The sequence below is a fragment of the Lycorma delicatula genome, chromosome 1 (assembly GCF_047948215.1).
Source record: "Lycorma delicatula isolate Av1 chromosome 1, ASM4794821v1, whole genome shotgun sequence".
Taxonomy (NCBI): domain Eukaryota; kingdom Metazoa; phylum Arthropoda; class Insecta; order Hemiptera; family Fulgoridae; genus Lycorma; species Lycorma delicatula.
Window position 1 is genome coordinate 290056154 of NC_134455.1, and position 19798 is coordinate 290075951.

Genomic DNA, 19798 nt, shown 5'->3' on the forward strand with positions numbered 1-19798 from the left:
TAATTCAAATAATTAAGAAAAACGAGTTTCAAATGATAACGTCATCATTATTAATTTCAAAACATTAAAGATTTAAAATAATTAAGATAACTGCTAAAAACTACCATTTATTTATTATACATCCATTAATGAAATTTTTGACTTTATTTACTTTACAAAGAGCAGTGCAGAGTATTATGAATATTTCATATATTGTTATTCTATTATACTTAATATTTATTTTTATTTGAAAACATCCTTGAAAAATGTTTCATTATCGAAATTGATTATTCTTTGTAAAATGTTAATATTGTCAGAATCTTTTATCACCATTATCATGAATTAAGTATTTATAGATGTATAATTAAATTTAAATTTTATTTTATAGAAATTATTAATTAGCTATTTTAATGTCAAATTATTATTTTGCTAATGAAGGTTGTAATCATTTTTAACTCGCTTCTTGCTTATATTTTATTTTTAACCCGTTATGGTATATTTTTAGTTTAATATTAATTTTCATTTCTAAGATTAGTTTTAGTTTTAAAACATGTATGAGTATTCTGCTGCTAAGAATTAATCACTTTTAATATATCTCTCAACGATCCATCGAGAGTAAAAATTGATTAGCAAATAAATGTATGCAAGACATGCTTACGCTATTTTTATCTGTCTTTATTAATTTAATTTTATTCATTCTACTATTTTTAAATCTTACTTCTTATGATGATCGATAGAGGTATGTGAACACTTGATATAAAAATAAAATCAGCTGTTATTTTTATAAAATTAGCAGTTTTATGAATTTTAGTTTAATTTTGCCTCTTTTACATGAATTTATAAGATAGAAATACATCAATTTCATGTTTTGGCTTAAAAATTATAGTAATTTTTTATTTAGAAATATTTTTAAATTTAAATGAAGAATAATGTCCACTTTTAAAAAAATAGTCAAACAGTTGAAATTCACTCTCAAAAAAAAAAAAAAAAATCAAAAACGTATTCCGCACATTGCTTCGTGTTTCAGGAAATATTTGGTATTTTTTCTCAATAAACACCTTAAAAAAATTAACATTTAACAAGAATATGAATTTTTTTCTAGAAATATTTAAATAGCTATTAAATTATGCTTTAGATGGTATGGCGTGCTCTCGGTTAGACCAGGATATTGAGAGACAAACAAACTATAAATTTCTTATAAATACAATTTAGTATCCTAAAGACATAAAAACAAAATAAATAATAAAAATAATTATAACAGTGATCATAAAAAAAATAATAATAATGACATTATAAAAAACCAGAATACAGTCCGATTTACTAAAACGTTATAATGATCGCTGGAACCTAATATTGGTTCAACAACTAGATAATAGAAAAGTCTAAAGTTCATACAATTTAATTTTTGCAAAATATTATTACTTTTACTGTTTACAACAGAACTACCCAACATTTTATGAATGAGTAGAATACTGTCACTTTCACTACTGTTTACTGATAACTTACCGAACAACTTCCTGTATTCACCACTGTCCACGCAGGATTACTCCTGACGTACTCTTCACTCGTTGTTACCACAAGCTTGTTGATTTCGCCATCACCGCAACGGCTTCGAACTCGGGGTTGCGAAACTACTCTCTGTTATTGCTTGTTATTTTAACTATGCCGAACACGGCCTCGAACTACTTACTATCTCTGCTAGTCCCTGGCAGTATTTGTATCCCCTTCTTTTTCCTGTTTACCCTCCGGTAACTACCGTTAAGATAATTCTTCAGAGGATGATTGAGGATGATATGTATGAGTGTAAATGAAGTGTAGTGTTGTACATTCTCAGTTCGACCATTTCTGAGATGTGTGGTTAATTGAAACCCAACCACCAAAGAACACCGGAATCCACGATCTAGTATTCAAATCCGTGTAAAAATATCTGGCTTTACTAGGGCTTGAACGCTGGAACTCTCGACTTCCAAATCAGCTGATTTGGGAAGACGCGTTCATCACTAGACCAACCTGGTGGGTTTAGTATTTGTATCCCCTGGTCTGCAGAACCAGTACCCTCCTCATCCATTTAATTTTTGAAGCGTAATACTTTTCATAGCCCACGCCCTTACGTTTTCCTATAAATTCTTATTCCTGTCTGGTAACTCTTCCGGTTGAATAACAGCGTTTGGAAGTGCCACTGTCTGTATTACAAAAACCATATTGTTAAACGGACCTGTTAGACTGAGAAAAAAATCCGTTTTAGGTCCTTTTGGATTCTTCTTTCCATTATTTTTTCTTTCTTTCTTCGTTCTTAATCGGAAGAAATTCGTTACCCAGGTCCGTCATATTGGTTCTAAAGCAATAGTTTCAGTCAAAATTTATTTTATTTATTATCTATCAGAAAATCTATTTTATGTACTTTTTGGTAAAATAACAGTGATAATGAATACAAAATTAGAATTAAAATAACAATATCCGTAAGAATCTTTTATTGATTACATTACAGACATTAAAAGCGATGGATTTGAATTCGCGCGTGCGCGTATGTATGTGTGTACGCGGGCGACACACATGCACTTGTATACTCTTATCTGTCCACTTTTTATTTTTATTGGGAATACCTTAGCTTCTCTTTTATATTAAGAACACCACTTTATTATTTACGCCACCATAATTTCCGATTGTTTTTTCCTATTATAAATATTGAAGCAATATGCTTTATAAATTGTTTACTTACTTTAAAAATATTAATTTTAAAGAGGCAGTCTTATTTTTTATTCAAAACATATATATTTTAATATTGGTATTAATATACGAATAATAACATTAATATGTTAAAATGTTAAATGTATGTACAAATTTAACGTTAATATAAATATTTTTAACATTTATTTATGTTAAAAGTACCATAAATCTATGAAATGCTAAAAAACCTTTAACATAGATTTTTACAATTAAGTTGTGAAAAAAATGCTTAACATTAAAAAAAAAAATGTTTTCATAACATATTTTGTTATAAAAGATATTTCTTACATAAATTACCTAATTTTTTCTCCTACTACAATACTACAATGAATAAAAAAAGGAAACAAATTAGAAAAAACCCTGCAAAAAGTAAAAAAAAAAAATTAAATCAAATTGAGAATTTTAAACAAAAAAAATTTAATATATTAATAAATATAAAAATGCACTGAAAAGTAAAAAAATAAATTATATAAGTATCTAATAAATAACCAATAAATAAATGTAATAATTATTAAATTTTAAAATTAAAAGTAATGAAAATATTTAGTTAAATAAAAGCGTGGCGCAGTTTTTGTAATTTATTTAAAACAACACAACATTTATTTTTCCAACAATTAATCTTCATTTTCATTTTCAATAACGACGTGAGGAGGCGGAAAGGTCTGCTGGAACCTCTCCAGTTGAGACTGACTAGTTACAAGTAACAATCTGGGAAAATGCATCCACTCTCTTTCTTTGTACGTGTTCCCGCATAGTTGAAGTTCATCTTCGAATTCTGCTTGTAATCTAAGCCAAATTGAACGCACTCTTTCCGCTAAAAGTTTCATTTTAATTAATTATGAATTTGTATTTAATGAATTCATAATTACGATTAACTTGATGGGAGTTATTTTATTACAGATAAATAAAGTATATACATATACTAAACAACCTCATTAAACAAAAAATATATTTTAAAATACAGCAAATGTCTATAAATACTTATTCGAAAACATTGTTATAAAAACTGCGCCACGTTTTATTTAACTAAATATTTTCATTACTTTTAATTTTAAAATTTAATAATTATTGCATTTATTTATTGGTTATTTATTATATATTTACGTAATTTATTTTTTACTTTTCAGTGCATTTTCTATTTGTTAATATTAATAGTTTTATATTTGTTATATTTTTTTGTTTAAAATTCTCAATTTGATTTAATTTTTATTTTTTACTTTTTAGAGGGTTTTTCTAATTTGTTTCCTTTTTTTATTAATGTTAATATTAATATTAGTTAAATAAAAGCTTCTTTAAAAAATCATTTTTTATTTTTTTATTTTTTTTGTCTTCAGTCATTTGACTGGTTTGATGCAGCTCTCCAAGATTCTCTATCTAGTGCTAGTCGTTTCATTTCAGTATACCCTCTACATCCTACATCCCCAACAATTTGTTTTACATTCTCCAAACGTGGCCTGCCTACACAATTTTTCCCTTCTACCTGTCCTTCCAATATTAAAGCGATTATTCCAGGATGCCTTAGTATGTGGCCTATAAGTCTGTCTCTTCTTTTAACTATATTTTTCCAAATGCTTCTTTCTTCATCTATTTGCCGCAATACCTCTTCATTTGTCACTTTATCCACCCATCTGATTTTTAACATTCTCCTATAGCACCACATTTCAAAAGCTTCTAATCTTTTCTTCTCAGATACTCCGATCGTCCAAGTTTCACTTCCATATAAAGCGACACTCCAAACATACACTTTCAAAAATCTTTTCCTGACATTTAAATTAATTTTTGATGTAAACAAATTATATTTCTTACTGAAGGCTCGTTTAGCTTGTGCTATTCGGCATTTTATATCGCTCCTGCTTCGTCCATCTTTAGTAATTTTACTTCCCAAATAACAAAATTCTTCTACCTCCATAATCTTTTCTCCTCCTATTTTCACATTCAGCGGTCCATCTTTGTTATTTCTACTACATTTCATTACTTTTGTTTTGTTCTTGTTTATTTTCATGCGATAGTTCTTGCGTAGGACTTCATCTATGCCATTCATTGTTTCTTCTAAATCCTTTTTACTCTCGGCTAGAATTACTATATCATCAGCAAATCGTAGCATCTTTATCTTTTCACCTTGTACTGTTACTCCGAATCTAAATTGTTCTTTAACATCATTAACTGCTAGTTCCATGTAAAGATTAAAAAGTAACGGAGATAGGGAACATCCTTGTCGGACTCCCTTTCTTATTAGGGCTTCTTTCTTATGTTCTTCAATTGTTATTGTTGCTGTTTGGTTCCTGTACATGTTAGCAATTGTTCTTCTATCTCTGTATTTGAACCCTAATTTTTTTAAAATGCTGAACATTTTATTCCAGTCTACGTTATCGAAAGCCTTTTCTAGGTCTATAAACGCCAAGTATGTTGGTTTGTTTTTCTTTAATCTTCCTTCTACTATTAATCTGAGGCCTAAAATTGCTTCCCTTGTCCCTATACTTTTCCTGAAACCAAATTGGTCTTCTCCTAACACTTCTTCCACTCTCCTCCCAATTCTTCTGTATAAAATTCTAGTTAAGATTTTTGATGCATGACTAGTTAAACTAATTGTTCTGTATTCTTCACATTTATCTGCCCCTGCTTTCTTTGGTATCATAACTATAACACTTTTTTTGAAGTCTGATGGAAATTTCCCATTTTCATAAATATTACACACCAGTTTGTATAATCTATCAATCGCTTCCTCACCTGCACTGCGCAGTAATTCTACAGGTATTCCGTCTATTCCAGGAGCCTTTCTGCCATTTAAATCTTTTAATGCTCTCTTAAATTCAGATCTCAGTATTGTTCCTCCCATTTCGTCCTCCTCAACTTCCTCTTCTTCCTCTATAACACCATTTTCTAATTCATTTCCTCCGTATAACTCTTCAATATATTCCACCCATCTATCAACTTTACCTTTCGTATTATACATTGGTGTACCATCTTTGTTTAACACATTATTAGATTTTAATTTATGTACCCCAAAATTTTCCTTAACTTTCCTGTATGCTCCGTCTATTTTACCAATGTTCATTTCTCTTTCCACTTCTGAACACTTTTCTTTAATCCACTCTTCTTTCACCAGTTTGCACTTCCTGTTTATAGCATTTCTTAATTGCCGATAGTTCCTTTTACTTTCTTCATCACTAGCATTCTTATATTTTCTACGTTCATCCATCAGCTGCAATATATCGTCTGAAATCCAAGGTTTTCTACCAGTTCTCTTTATTCCGCCTAAGTTTGCTTCTGCTGATTTAAGAATTTCCTTTTTAACATTCTCCCATTCTTCTTCTACATTTTCTACCTTATCTTTTTTACTCAGACCTCTTGCGATGTCCTCCTCAAAAATCTTCTTTACCTCCTCTTCCTCAAGCTTCTCTAAATTCCACCGATTCATCTGACACCTTTTCTTCAGGTTTTTAAACCCTAATCTACATTTCATTATCACCAAATTATGGTCGCTATCAATGTCTGCTCCAGGGTAAGTTTTGGAGTCAACGAGTTGATTTCTAAATCTTTGCTTAACCATGATATAATCTATCTGATACCTTCCAGTATCGCCTGGCTTTTTCCAAGTGTATATTCTTCTATTATGATTTTTAAATTGGGTGTTGGCAATTACTAAATTATACTTCGTGCAAAATTCTATAAGTCGGTCCCCTCTTTCATTCCTTTTGCCCAGCCCGTATTCACCCACTATATTTCCTTCCTTGCCTTTTCCAATGCTTGCATTCCAATCTCCAACTATTATTAAATTTTCATCTCCTTTTACGTGTTTAATTGCTTCATCAATCTCTTCGTATACACACTCTACCTCATCATCATCATGGGCGCTTGTAGGCATATAGACGTTAACAATCGTTGTCGGTTTAGGTTTTGATTTTATCCTTATTACAATGATTCTATCGCTATGCGTTTTGAAATACTCCACTCTCCTCCCTATCTTCTTGTTCATCACAAAACCTACTCCTGCCTGCCCATTATTTGACGCTGAGTTAATTACTCTAAAATCACCTGACCAAAAGTCGCCTTCCTCTTCTCACCGAACCTCACTAATTCCTACTATATCCACATTTGTCCTACCCATTTCCCTTTTTAAATTTTCTAGCCTACCAACCTTTTTCAAGCTTCTAACATTCCACGCTCCGACTCGTAGAATGTTATTTTTTAATTTTCTGGTGACCCCTTCCTTAGTAGTCCCCACCCGGAGATCCGAACGGGGGACTATTTTACCTCCGGAATATTTTACCAAGGAAGGCGCCTCCATTATTGCTATGTGAAAATGCAGAGAGCCACATTTTCTTGGAAAAAAAGCAGCTGTAGTTTTCCATTGCTTTCAGCTGCGCAGTACTCAGAGGACTGAGTGATGTTGATACGGCCGTTTAAGTCGTCCTGACTCACGCCCCTAACAACTACTGAAAGAGCTGCTGCCCTCTTTCAGGAATCATTCCTTAGTCTGGCTCTCAACAGATACCTCTCCGATATGGTTGCACCTTCGGTCCAGCTACTCTGTATCCCTGAGCACTCAAGCCCCCTCACCAACGGCAAGGTCTCATGATTCATAGAGGAGGAAATTCATAGAATTTTTTATATGTATTCAAATATATTTTTGTAATTTTTTTGTTGTTTTTTTGTATCTTTTTTTAAGACAAAAAAAAAGTAAAAATATTTATTTTTACACATCGAAGTTACATAAATTTACCAAATTTCAATCATTTTCATACGATAGTTCATGAGAAATGAAAATTTTCAACTAAATGCATGAATTTAGCGTAGGGGTAGCGCGTGGGGGCGTGGGAGGTGGGTCATATCAAATTCCGACACCGTAGTGCTGTATTGTCATCGAAGTTACATACGTGTACCAAATTTCATTAATTTTCATACGATAGATCAAAAGATTCAGCATTTGCAAGATTGGATTATTCCTAAAGTGAGTTAAATAAAAGCTTTTAATAAAAAACTCTCATATTTTATTAAATTAAAAAAAAATTATTTTTAATCGTTCAGAACTTCTTATCTAAGGTTTTGTACCCATAATTATGATTTACACTCATTTATATTTACGTTTTATGATTTAGAACTTACATTTTTTTATTTAAAAATATTAATGTTTTTTCTATGATCTCATAATTACCCCAATCACTTTGGTATTTTACCCCATAAAATGGGAAATTGGACTAAATTACACTAATTATCTACTGCAGGAGTCACCATATATTTTAGGTCCAAATAGTAAATACTTCATTTTGTGCGGTCCAAGAGACAAACACAAACTTTGTCGATAGGCATGCTGTTTTTTGTTTTCGATGAGTCTGAGGAATCCAATTTACGGACAGTGTGTCGGACTCGTTAACAGGTTTCTCAAGATGTTTCTAAAAGTGCGTATGTATGCTTGCGCCCTACCAAATAAAACCTCTATCTCACCGGATTACCCTTCCGGCGCTGGGTCGGCGATTAAGCATTACACAGCCCCGGAAGGGGCCTTTGGGCTCAGGGGATGAGGAGTCCCCGTGCCTCAACACCGACGCCCATCCTCGCAAGCGTGGACGAACGACGGCTCAGCAGAGGGCTGTCCGTCATCCCTTCGCCCTCCAGCTTTGAACTTCTAAGAATTACCTTCAAGCTCACGTCTATCAGACTTTCATTCTCTGAGATCCTGCTCTTTAGCTCTTAGAATATCCTCGATATATTTCTCGACAACTTTCCACCGTTTACGGCCGGACCGCACGTAGTTCGCAGTTGTCTCTCGTAATAACCTGCCTAGTTCCAGTCTTTCTTTGATCTGTACCCATCTTGGGCATTTTAAAAATTGTGGGCCGGAGTGTCTTCCTCCTCGCAGTGAAAACATGTCGGTGAGTTTCTTCTCCCAAATCTATGGAGATAGGCGCAGATCCCGGCAATTATGTGCACGGCATCCTGCGAGGTGGTCCTATATGCCACAGAAATTTTAATAGCTATCCTTCTCGACAAGGCCGCCATTCTCCTGACGTCCCTTTTAATCCTAAACGCGTAAGACCACGTTGGTATCGTGTATAACAAGACAGATGTGGCTGCAGAAAAGATTTTTCTTCTCTTACTTGCATGCGGCCCCCGTCTCGGTCCCATCAGCCTACCAATTTTCTCGACGACTTCTTCAGTTCGCTCGAGCGTGACCTTGATGTAAGAATTAAAGAGCTTTTTTTTTCTTCCCCTTCCCCTTGGGACCGGACCTAGACCGGCGAAGTACGACTCGATCCCAAGGTGCCTTTGCCTCTAACTTCCCCAGTGACCATGCTGGACCCGGCTACGTCGTTCCCAGCACGGGGTACCACCCCGTGCTGGGCCGGGATTGCGTCTTTTCTATTGCCTTGCCTCTAAGCGGAAGTCCCCCTAAAGGGACCTCCACCCGGGACTCTTGTCTTCCTTTATGCCGCCTCTAAGTGGAGGGTCCCTTAGAAGATACTCCACCCGGGACTCTGGTCTTTTCATTTTAACTCCCTAACAAATCCTCTGGAGTCCCCTTTCACTCATCGGCCGTGAAACATCTCCTATCCCACGTCTCCTGAAAGGGGCTACCCACCCAACCCCTAATCTAGAAACACTAAATCTCCGTTTTCAACGTCCTCCCTGTCGTCCTCCTCATTTTCCACCTCCTCCCTAGCCTTAGCTCTCATTATACGGATGACGGAATGGCGTCCCAATTCCGCCGATTAAACAACATCGTTTCCACTACAGTATCTGGGGTGATCACACCAATAACATGCTCCACCTCTCTCCTCTCCATTATCTATCTGACACAGCGGAACACAGTGTGCTCCACTGAATCACTCTCTCCGCAGTAGAGACACCCACCCGACCTTCTTCTCTTTCTGTCCCACAGATACTTGTTGAAGCAGCCATGACCATGGTTTTTTCTGTGGGATCAGCCTTCTCGCCCAGCTCTCTACCTGCGCTATTTCCCAACGATGCTGCCACTTCATCAGCGTATCTCGCTTAGCTTGACCTTTTGACATACCCGCCGATCTCTCCAGTACCTCCTGCGCTATCAGATCTAAAGGTGGCACGGCCGCAATAGCGGCCGTGCCACCTTCCGTCGAAACAGTTCGGTACGACCGCGCGACCCCAGTTGCCAACGGCCTCTACCAAGAGAAGACTCATTCTCACAATCTTCTTATCTAACGCTCTCCTTCAGGCTGGAACGGCGTACAAAACACGAACCTAGCCACCGATGCTAATAATCTCCTCTTTGCTAAGCTAGGCCCGCCCATCCTACACAACAACCTGTTAATAGCCCCCACAGTCTTACCGCCCTTCCCCACCGCTTCCACTACATTAGGCAGAAAAGAACGCTTGTCATCTAGCGTTACTCCCAGTTATTTAGCTCTGGACGCAGGTACAATTTCCGTATATCCTACTGATAAACTAATCCTTCGAAGCCATCGTCTTCCATTCATTATTACCAACTGCGTTTTTCCAAAGCTAGATGGAGCTGTCGCTCCCGTAATCAATCGTGAACCATCTTCACCGCCTTGTTTCGCCGGGCCATAACCTCATCCTCCGTTTTAGCTGTAATGACCAGGGAGAGATCATCCGCAAAACCAGTTGGCGACACCCCATCTGGAAATCCTAACCGCATTAGCCCATCATAAGCGATACACCACAAGAGTAGGCCAATGATCAACCCTTGCAGCACTTCTGCCTCCATTCCAATCTCAATTGGAACCCCTTCTGCTCTGGCTACACTGTCCTACCATTAAACTAATGCTGCACAAGCCTGTTCAAATACAGCTGATCTTCCTCTTCTTTAGTTCCTGGAGAACCCACCCGAACGGTAGTGAATTAAACGCATTTGTTACATCCAGCAACACCACCTATTGATGATATTGGTGGTGGCAGCTATTGGTGTTTACCAACTGCTGCCTCATCAACCACCCGCATTACTCTCTCAACAGCTTGCACTGCAGTACAGCCCTTGCGTAAACCGGATTGGTATTCACTTAGTCCCTCACCGGCTTCAATCTCGAAACTCAGCCGTTCCGCCATCATCCGTTCAAACAACTTTGCCATACAACTTAAAAGGCACAACGACCTGTACCAGGTGGGGTCGTTCTACTCCCTACCACCTTTCCGGAGCTCAACCAACCTTTGGAATCATACCATCTACCAGCACCTTATTAAACGCAAATAACACCTTCTCCGGCATCGCCATTGCCACCGCCGCCACCACCTCATTGGGAATTTCATCTAGTCCCGGACTTTTCCGCCTACTGAAATTCATCACCGCACTTCTTCCATCTCATCAAACGGAGGAATCTCCACCGCAGCAACCTCCAACAATACCTCACACGTGCTCATTGGGAATGACACCTCCACACAGTCCTCTAGTAGCCCCTCGACAATGCTGGTAACGCCCTTCCGAACATTTTACTAACAATCTTGAAGGCTTATCCCTATATGTCGCTATCGAGGCGATCGCACAACTCCCGCCACTTGTCTCTCTTACTCCTCATAATTTCTTTCTTAAAAGCTTTCCGACACCTCCTTAATTCTTCCAGTGCCAAATCAATCTCGTCCTCACATCTCTACGATTTGCTCGCTGCAGACGCCTCCTTGCACCAAAACAGGCCCTTCTAGCCGTCGCTACGCGACCATCAATACACACGTTTGTCCTTTGGTCGTGCCTTCTCCAGCACCGTACGGCAAGCCTCCGAATTTACCTCCGTTAAAAACTCCGACAAAATGTTACCGAGTTGACCCAAATGTTCTTGTACAATATATTGCACCCTCTCAATGCCCAACACACTCACCACTCTTCTTACTTGTACATCAAACCCTCGTGACTATGAGGCCCCCAGTTCAAAATAGATCACTTCATGGTTGCAAAGCGACTCTTCCTGCTGAAGCACCTCCCAACCTGTAGTCGACCTGGTCAGTCTCGGTGAAACAAACGTCAAGTCTATGAACGACGATTCAGTACTCCGGACCAGGGTTGGGAGCTTACCATCGTTGAGGCAGACGAGCCCTAACCCCGCCATCACTTCCTCCAGCTGTCTACCTCTCACGTCACTCCTCTATCCACCCAATAACACGTTTTTAGCGTTAAAATCCCCCGCTATTAAAATCTCCTTGCGGGAGACTTATAGAGCCTTCTTCTTTTTTCTTGTTTAGCCTCCGGTAACTACCGTTTAGATAATTCTTCAGAGGATGAATGAGGGTGATATGTATGAGTGTAAATGAAGTGTAGTCTTGTACATTCTCAGTTCGACCATTCCTGAGATGTGTGGTTAATTGAAACCCAACCACCAAAGAACACCGGTATCCACGATCTAGTATTCAAATCCGTGTAAAAATAACTGGCTTTACTAGGACTTGAACGCTGTAACTCTCGACTTTCCAAATCAGCTGATTTGGGAAGACGCGTTCACCACTAGACCAATCCGGTGGGAGCCTTTCTTTTTCCTGTTTAGCCTCCGGTAACTACCGTTTAGATAATTCTTCAGAGGATGATATGTATGAGTGTAAATGAAGCGTAGTCTTGTACATTCTCAGTTCGACCATTCCTGAGATGTGTGGTTAATTGAAAACCCAACCACCAAAGAACACCGGTATACACGATCTAGTATTCAAATCCGTGTAAAAATAACTGGCTTTACTAGGACTTGAACACTGTAACTATCGACTTCCAAATCAGCTGATTTGGGAAGACGCGTTAACCACTAGACCAACCCGGTGGGTTCCGGTGGGAGCCTAGATTTGTCCAACCACACGCCCGGATATTTGATACAACTGGACGTGGTGATTGGGTAACCGTCGACTACGATCTTAATCTGCGGAATCTTTCCGCGTCCCAACATGGCGACGCAGAGATCTTATGAGGTGCCAACTCCAAGCCTCTAATCTGCAGTCACTTGCTGATCGTACTGATGGCATCCGCCGCAATGCTCTCGACTTCATCCTTCGTGTACCTCTCAACTAACAGAGCAAGATCATCAGCATAGGCAATGGTGATAGCCCTGCCAGGCAGTTCCAATTCCAGTAGGGGGTCAAACACCAGATACCACAAAACGGTGCTGAGCTCCGAGTCCTGCAAGACGCCACCGTTCATAGAAAACTAAACCTCACCCTCGTCGGTCAAGATTCTCACCTCCCTGTCTCAAAGAAAACTGCTCAGTGTTGCTGTGATGTAGTCATCGAGGTTCTTCGCCTTAATAGCGTCAAGAATGGCGGACCGGGGAACACTGTTAAAGGCGTCAAGGAGTATGATTAATGGAATCTTCCTGGTCTGCCAAGTATCAGCCATTTTGTCCTTAGTCCAGCTTAGGACATGGGAAATCGCATCGACCGTAGATGTATGGCGAATAAAGCCATATTGTGGACGAGAATCTACCCCTAATTTCCACCGCCTGTCGGACCCTTTCGGCAATCATAGATTCATACAGCCTTTTCCTATAGTGTTTAATAAACGTATAGGTCGAAATGTGTCTTTAGTCTTTATTCAGTGTCCAAGATCTTTCAGGGACATCATGCTGTCAACGACTTCAAGAGGTATCCAAGAACGCCATCGGGTTCCGGGCTATTCTCGGCGTTAATCCTTGCGATCGCATTCTTCAGTTTCATAATGGTGAATCTGTGCACGTGTGAGCATTCAATTTCCGGGAGGCCTTCTTCCGTCAAAATAAACAGGTCCAGGACCACACAAAGCGCCTGTGATCTGGTAGGAGGAGAAGGCAGCCGAATTTTCTCATTACTAGCCTATATGCTAGCCCCCATGGATCCACGTTAAGGCCGTCAACTATCTTATCCCAGGCCTTCTCATCGCCCTTTTGATCCTTTTGATAGCAAAGCTTAAGTTATTTTTTGCCGTCTTGTACTCGTTTTCGGCCTGTTGAATTTGTGTGCCACCTCTCCTCTCCTCCTTTGAAGGCGCCTTCTGGCGCGTGTAGCCGTCGCCCTTAAGATGGTAATAGTCGCTGAACCACCAAGGGACTCTTCTTTTCCGAGGACCTACTTTTGATTTAAGCTTACAGCATTCCTCCTTCAAAATCCGAAAAAGGTCTTCACGGGCTTGTTAACCTAGCATCAAGCCTGGTTGCGACGGATTCAGTGGATCTGTTGATCTTCATAAGTGATGGTTTCCATCTATAAATCACTCCTGAACTGGATTGTCTATCAGGAAGTATACCATCGTACCGTCCAATTCGACGGTACGATGGTGACTGCCACAGTTTTCTGTAATTACACTCCATTCAGCCATACGCGTAACTGTTCCTTCCGGACTGGAATAATATCGAGCCTACTTAAATAAGCAAAAAACAAAAATGCAAAAATAAGCAAAAAATAAGTTTTTACAAATTTATTGAAGATAATACATTTTGATAATAAAAATAATAGTAATAAATTTATAAAGAGTAAAAAAAAGTAGACGATACTGGTTTGAAATACAGTTCGACTAATGGAAAGAATGAAATTGCTGGTTGGAATGTTTCACCAAACTGGAGTTCATAATTGGTTTTAAATTTTCATCTCTTAATGTTGATCTGTATTGAGATTTTACGTATTTCATTCCTGAAAATGTCTTTTCGTACTGGTAGAAATGACAAAAAACAGATATGACTCTCCGAGCATATGAGCTTAGTTGATTGTATTCATCAGTCGGAAGACATTTATAGAATTATATTAAAGTTTTTTCAAGAAATTTTCTTTTTACCATGTCAACAATCTGCTGATTAAAGACTTCGTATAGAAGGTTAGGGGGAAGGTCTTCGATTGGACAATAAAATGGACTTTGAAATATGGAAATACGTTCTGCACTTGCGTTAAAATCTGAAAAACGATGCTGGAACTGATGTTTGAGTCAGAGAATATATCAGCCGTAAATTTGTGCGGGAATGGAAATTTAATAATTATTTTAAATCCTTGACAACATAGGAAATCCAAGAAGCAGTTTGAGATGTGGGTTTCAATCAACTCCACTAGCGACACATGTTTTTTCAAACATGAAAAATAGTTCTCATCAACAGTGAATTATTTTTAAAACCTAAAATATCAGAATTAAAACAACAAACGTTTTGTACAATAATAACTATTCTTCTCAGCTAGGAGAACAGCGATATGAAAATAAATTTTCTATATTAATTATTTTAACCAGTTATTTTAAAATTACTGGTGTTGTCAGCTTGAGCAAACCATCAGTCTCATAATTAATTTGGTGGTTAAAAAATTTATAATAAAGATTTTTTATTATTATTAATAAGATAATTTATTTATATTAATTAATTTTTAATTTTTTGTTTTTATATCTACGATTTAGTTGGGAGTTTAGATGATTTATTTTGATATAAATTTGTTGGATTAATTTATGATGATTTTATTATTTTTTTTTTGTATGTATTATAGATGATACCAATACTTGAACAATTTTTTTACGGCTATTCTAGTAAAATTTATTATTTATTTTCTTTTGCTCACATGTGTATGTGCAGTTAAATTTGAATTTGGTCATGGCATTTACATATTTTTTTTACAGGTTAAAATTAAATTTTATCTTGAGTAGAATCTTGAATTTTTTTTCTTGTATACGAGTATAATTTACCTTGCATGTAAAATTTCTCTTTGTTTGGATTACTGTAATAGTTTTTCACCAAATCTTGTAGATTAAATCGTAAATATTCCTAAATTCTTTTATTCACTGTTCTATAATAATGACTGGCTGTATGGCATTTTTGTAATAAGTAATTTTATAAAGGTTTAAGTATCAGTTTTGCAGCTGCAAAGATCTTAATTTGTAGGTATATATACACAAGATAAAAAACTAACTAATTTTTTGAATAAATATTTTAATAATTCACAAAAAAATTTGGTAAAAATTTAAAATAAAATACTTTGGTATGCCTTTATTTATAAAAATATTCATTTTTTACAACTACATAATTATTAGCTATTTGCTTGCTGAATCTAAACTACCACTAAATATATCTACCACCAAACGTCCAATTCTTTTATACAAGTTTAACAAAATATTGATTTTTACTTAACAATAAATATTGTCTTCAAATTTTATTACGACTCAAATATACGAGTAAATCATAAATCATGTGATTTCAATAGCACACTATCATACTATTGTAGAATTAAACAACCTTCCAAATATTGTACCGAATAGTAGTATTAAAAATCAGTTTCAGTTATTGTTGTTATTGAAAATGTCATGTTATAACACAGTGAAGATAAAATTAGTGTCATATCATACAATCCGTTATTATTCAATTTAAACTCTTTTTATTAATAATGGCCTAACATTTTCTTAATTATTATTAAACTAGTAAAAATCATATTTACCTGATTTCTTTCCAAATGAAAAAAGAAGATATTTTTATTCGTCTTTAAAGATTTTTAATTGTTAAAACCAGTAGCATTTTTTAAGGTATTGATTAAAAATGGTAATTTTATTTATCTTTATAAATATTTTTCTTACTTGCTGTTTGACAAGAACCTTTGCTTTTCTAGATGGAAAATAATATGTAATTTTCTAAAAAAATAATTGGAAATAGTTTTGCGTGTTTTACTGATTCTGTTCTTGTAAATTATTTTTCTTTGAGCAAGCAGTTTTCCAGACTAAAAAAATGAGTTTACTACATATACCAAGAGAATACCCGTCTTTGAAAAGTTTCACCTATTTACAAGTTTTAAGTTTGTTAATTAAAAAACACGACTACCAAAAAAAAACCTAAAAAAAAGGTGACAACACAGTTGTAGGGCTTTCTTGCGACGAGGCTTTTTTCTGATGTAAGACTTACACAATTTAATTAAAAATATATATCGTATTATTTAAATGTCATATTTTTTTGTTTATTTAATTCAATGATTCTGACTAAAGCACGCGCACATACAGTATTTGATTCGCGCGGGTATGGCGTACTATTCTTTTCTTTTCTTTCTCTGTTTAGCCTCCGGGAACACCGTAAGGTATCGACTTCAGAGGATGAATGAGGATGATATGTATGAATGTAAATCAAGTGTAGTCTTGTATAGTCTCAGATCAACCATTCCTGAAATGGGCGGTTAATTGAAACTCAACCACCAAACAACACGGGTATCCCCGATTTAGTATTCAAATCCGTATAAAAGTAACCTTTACTAGGATTTGAACCTTAGAACTCACGACTTCGAAATCAGTTCATTTGCGATGACGAGTTCATCACCAGACCAACTTAGTGGGTTGTGCGGCGGTATTAGCGGCCACTTTAAATATTTTTTACAATTTAAATATTCATTATTTAATTCTACCGCTCATCCGTGACGTTACAACATGCCGGAGGCCAAACAGAAAAGAAAGAAAGACGACGACTACAGCAGCTGTACGACAGTGCTACAATGGCATTCCTTGACGTGAGAGAGGTACTAATGACACATTGTGTACCCACTTAGCCCCTAGTTTATTTAGAGTATTATTTTGCGTGGGGGTGCGATTTTTCGGAACATTTTTTTGGAAATATTATTTTTTAATTGTTACCAAATATTCCTAAGAAAAGTAAGACCTTAATTAGGCGAAATCTAGAGATAATGAGGTGACCTTGGTGTACAGTCTCATTCCCTTGACCTTTTAAGTTGAAAATTTTATAGCATTTATGGAAATTATTATGCCCCATATGTAGAAGTAATCTGACCAAGTTTGATCAAAATCGGTCGAATAATTCTGGAGATGTAAGGTGATTTAGAGGCCAACACACCGAACACACACACACACACACACACACACACGTACATATGAAGATCCGGAAAATTTCCATCCGGTTTTTTGGATTCCTTAGGTGTCAAAATGTAAAGATCCGTTGAAAATCGCATATGCTGAAATTGGAGCGATTACCATACTTTACCTTCTACAGCCATAGCTGGATATATTTATGTACGAGTATATAAAAGTTAATCAAATTAATTTTTCCCACTTACTGATCTTGTGGTTTTTCTTTATGTTTCTTTATGAGTATTTTTGCAGAGATCTCTGCTTCATCAGTACTTTTCTGTATAAAATTGAATGAAAAACGTAATTTAAAACATTTAAATTAGGGAGAATACACTTACCATTTCAATTACTGAAATTAAAATCAATAATGGCCTTTATAGGTATTATACTTGATTAATTTTCATCTAGAAACGTTCTGATGAAGTAGATAATTCTGCAAAATTATTAAACAGATTAATCTAACAGTAGCAAGTGAAAAAAAAATTAAATATTATCTATTAATTATTATTTTTGTAAAGTAGTGAGCTACTTCACAAAATTTAATTAAAATAATTAAGAAAAATAATCATTTAACAATTTATACAAAAATTAAAAAAAAAAATCTGAATATTTTCATTAAAAAAAAATGATTTATTGATTAAATCATTTATAAAAACGATTGATCTTGATTTGTGTGTGTGTGTGTGTACGTGTTTGTTATTAAATTAAAAAACATTCCATCATCACTAAATCATGATTTAAACTTAAAAAATGCTGAAGTATGAAAAAAATTGCCCATATAGATTAAATTGAAATATTCCTTTTTCCCCTTGACTCACTTAAGGACTTAAAATAAACATTATTTTATTCAAAACACGATTACTATTTATCGTATCACAATATGTATGCATATTGCATTAATTGTGAGTGCTTAGCGACAAACAGTGAGTGGCACTGGACACCAGTGATGACTATCGTTGGCATACAAAGATTTTTCATAAAAAATATATATAATGATGAAATTGAAGTCGGTGTTGCACTGCTGTAACCCGATCATTCTTGCTACTTCTCACAATATCTAAGTAACTATATTTTGTCTCGTTCTCTTCACCAAATTTTTTATCCCACACTTCAATTACACAGTCTGATAATCTTTTATCACTTTAGTACATCCTATTTCATAATTAATTATTTATTATATCAATATTAAAGAAAATGATCCTTAGGAAAATATATATTAATTACCTTAATATTACTTTAAATATGTGGAAATAATATTAAATAATAAAATGATTTATTTGTTTTTTCCAGAATATTTCGTAGGATGGATGACGATTCAAATCATTCACTAAGTCTGGAAGAGTTTTCAGAAGGAATGAGAGATACAGGTCTCGGCTTGTCTGATTCACAATTGGAAGCTATGTTTCATAGATTTGATACAGATAAAAATGGTTCGATCAATGTCGATGAGTTCCTAGTAGCTGTTAGAGTAAGTACAAACATTCAACTCAATTTAATACATTTTAATACAATTTAATATACAACACAATTTATACATAAATCAATGAAATAAAACAATCAATCAATAAGTTAATTAAACTTGTTAAGTTTCAGTTCGTATGATTATTTGATATCGATTTCAGTTTTAATTATTATATCTATGATTAATTTTTCCAATTTAAAAAATCAACATAGCGGTTAACTTTATATTTATTAAAATAAAATAATGCCCTTTATACGTGCCTTAATATAATTTCATTAAAATATTTTTTTTCTATATAATTTAAAATTTATTACATGACTTTCACACTCTTGCTTTTATCATAATTTTTCTATTTATTATTTCTAGTTTCTTTAATCTGATTTCTATATAACATATATTCTTGTAAAAGGAAATTGACGCACGAAGTTGCATAAGAATACTGAAAATTAATAACAAGTAAATAAAATCTATATTATAATTCATCAAAAAGTTTTCCCATTTTTCTATCTTTTTCACAGTTACATGTACGAATTTTTTAAGTGTACTTCATATCAGCTTTCTTATATGATCATTACTACATTTTACCATCATAAACTGACAATTATATACAGTGTAATAGCTGATTGATTGTTATACCATTCTATTCTTCTGTAATTTACCTCAGTGAATAAATACCAGAGGTACAGAAGTAGTAAAATAATAATTCCAATTAACAAATTTTTAAGGTCCCTAAAGAATGATTTAAACTTAAAAACATACTAAATGTATGAAAAAAAATGTCCCTATAGATTAAATTAAAATATCCCTTTTTCCCATTGACCCACTTAAGGACTGTTAAAATAAAACATCCTTTTTTCATCACGATTACAGTTTATCGTATCATAAAC

General features: G+C 35.1%; 1 protein-coding gene across 2 annotated transcripts in view; it reads left to right on the forward strand.

Moving 5' to 3' along the window:
* The window catches only part of LOC142332709 (calcyphosin-like protein), a 170276-nt gene that overhangs the window by 81346 nt on the left and 69132 nt on the right, over positions 1–19798 (forward strand). For both annotated transcript variants that reach the window (XM_075379288.1, XM_075379298.1), the window contains exon 3: positions 18740–18917. In XM_075379288.1, the coding sequence (XP_075235403.1) occupies positions 18740–18917 (178 nt within the window). The remainder of the gene's footprint in view (positions 1–18739; positions 18918–19798) is intronic.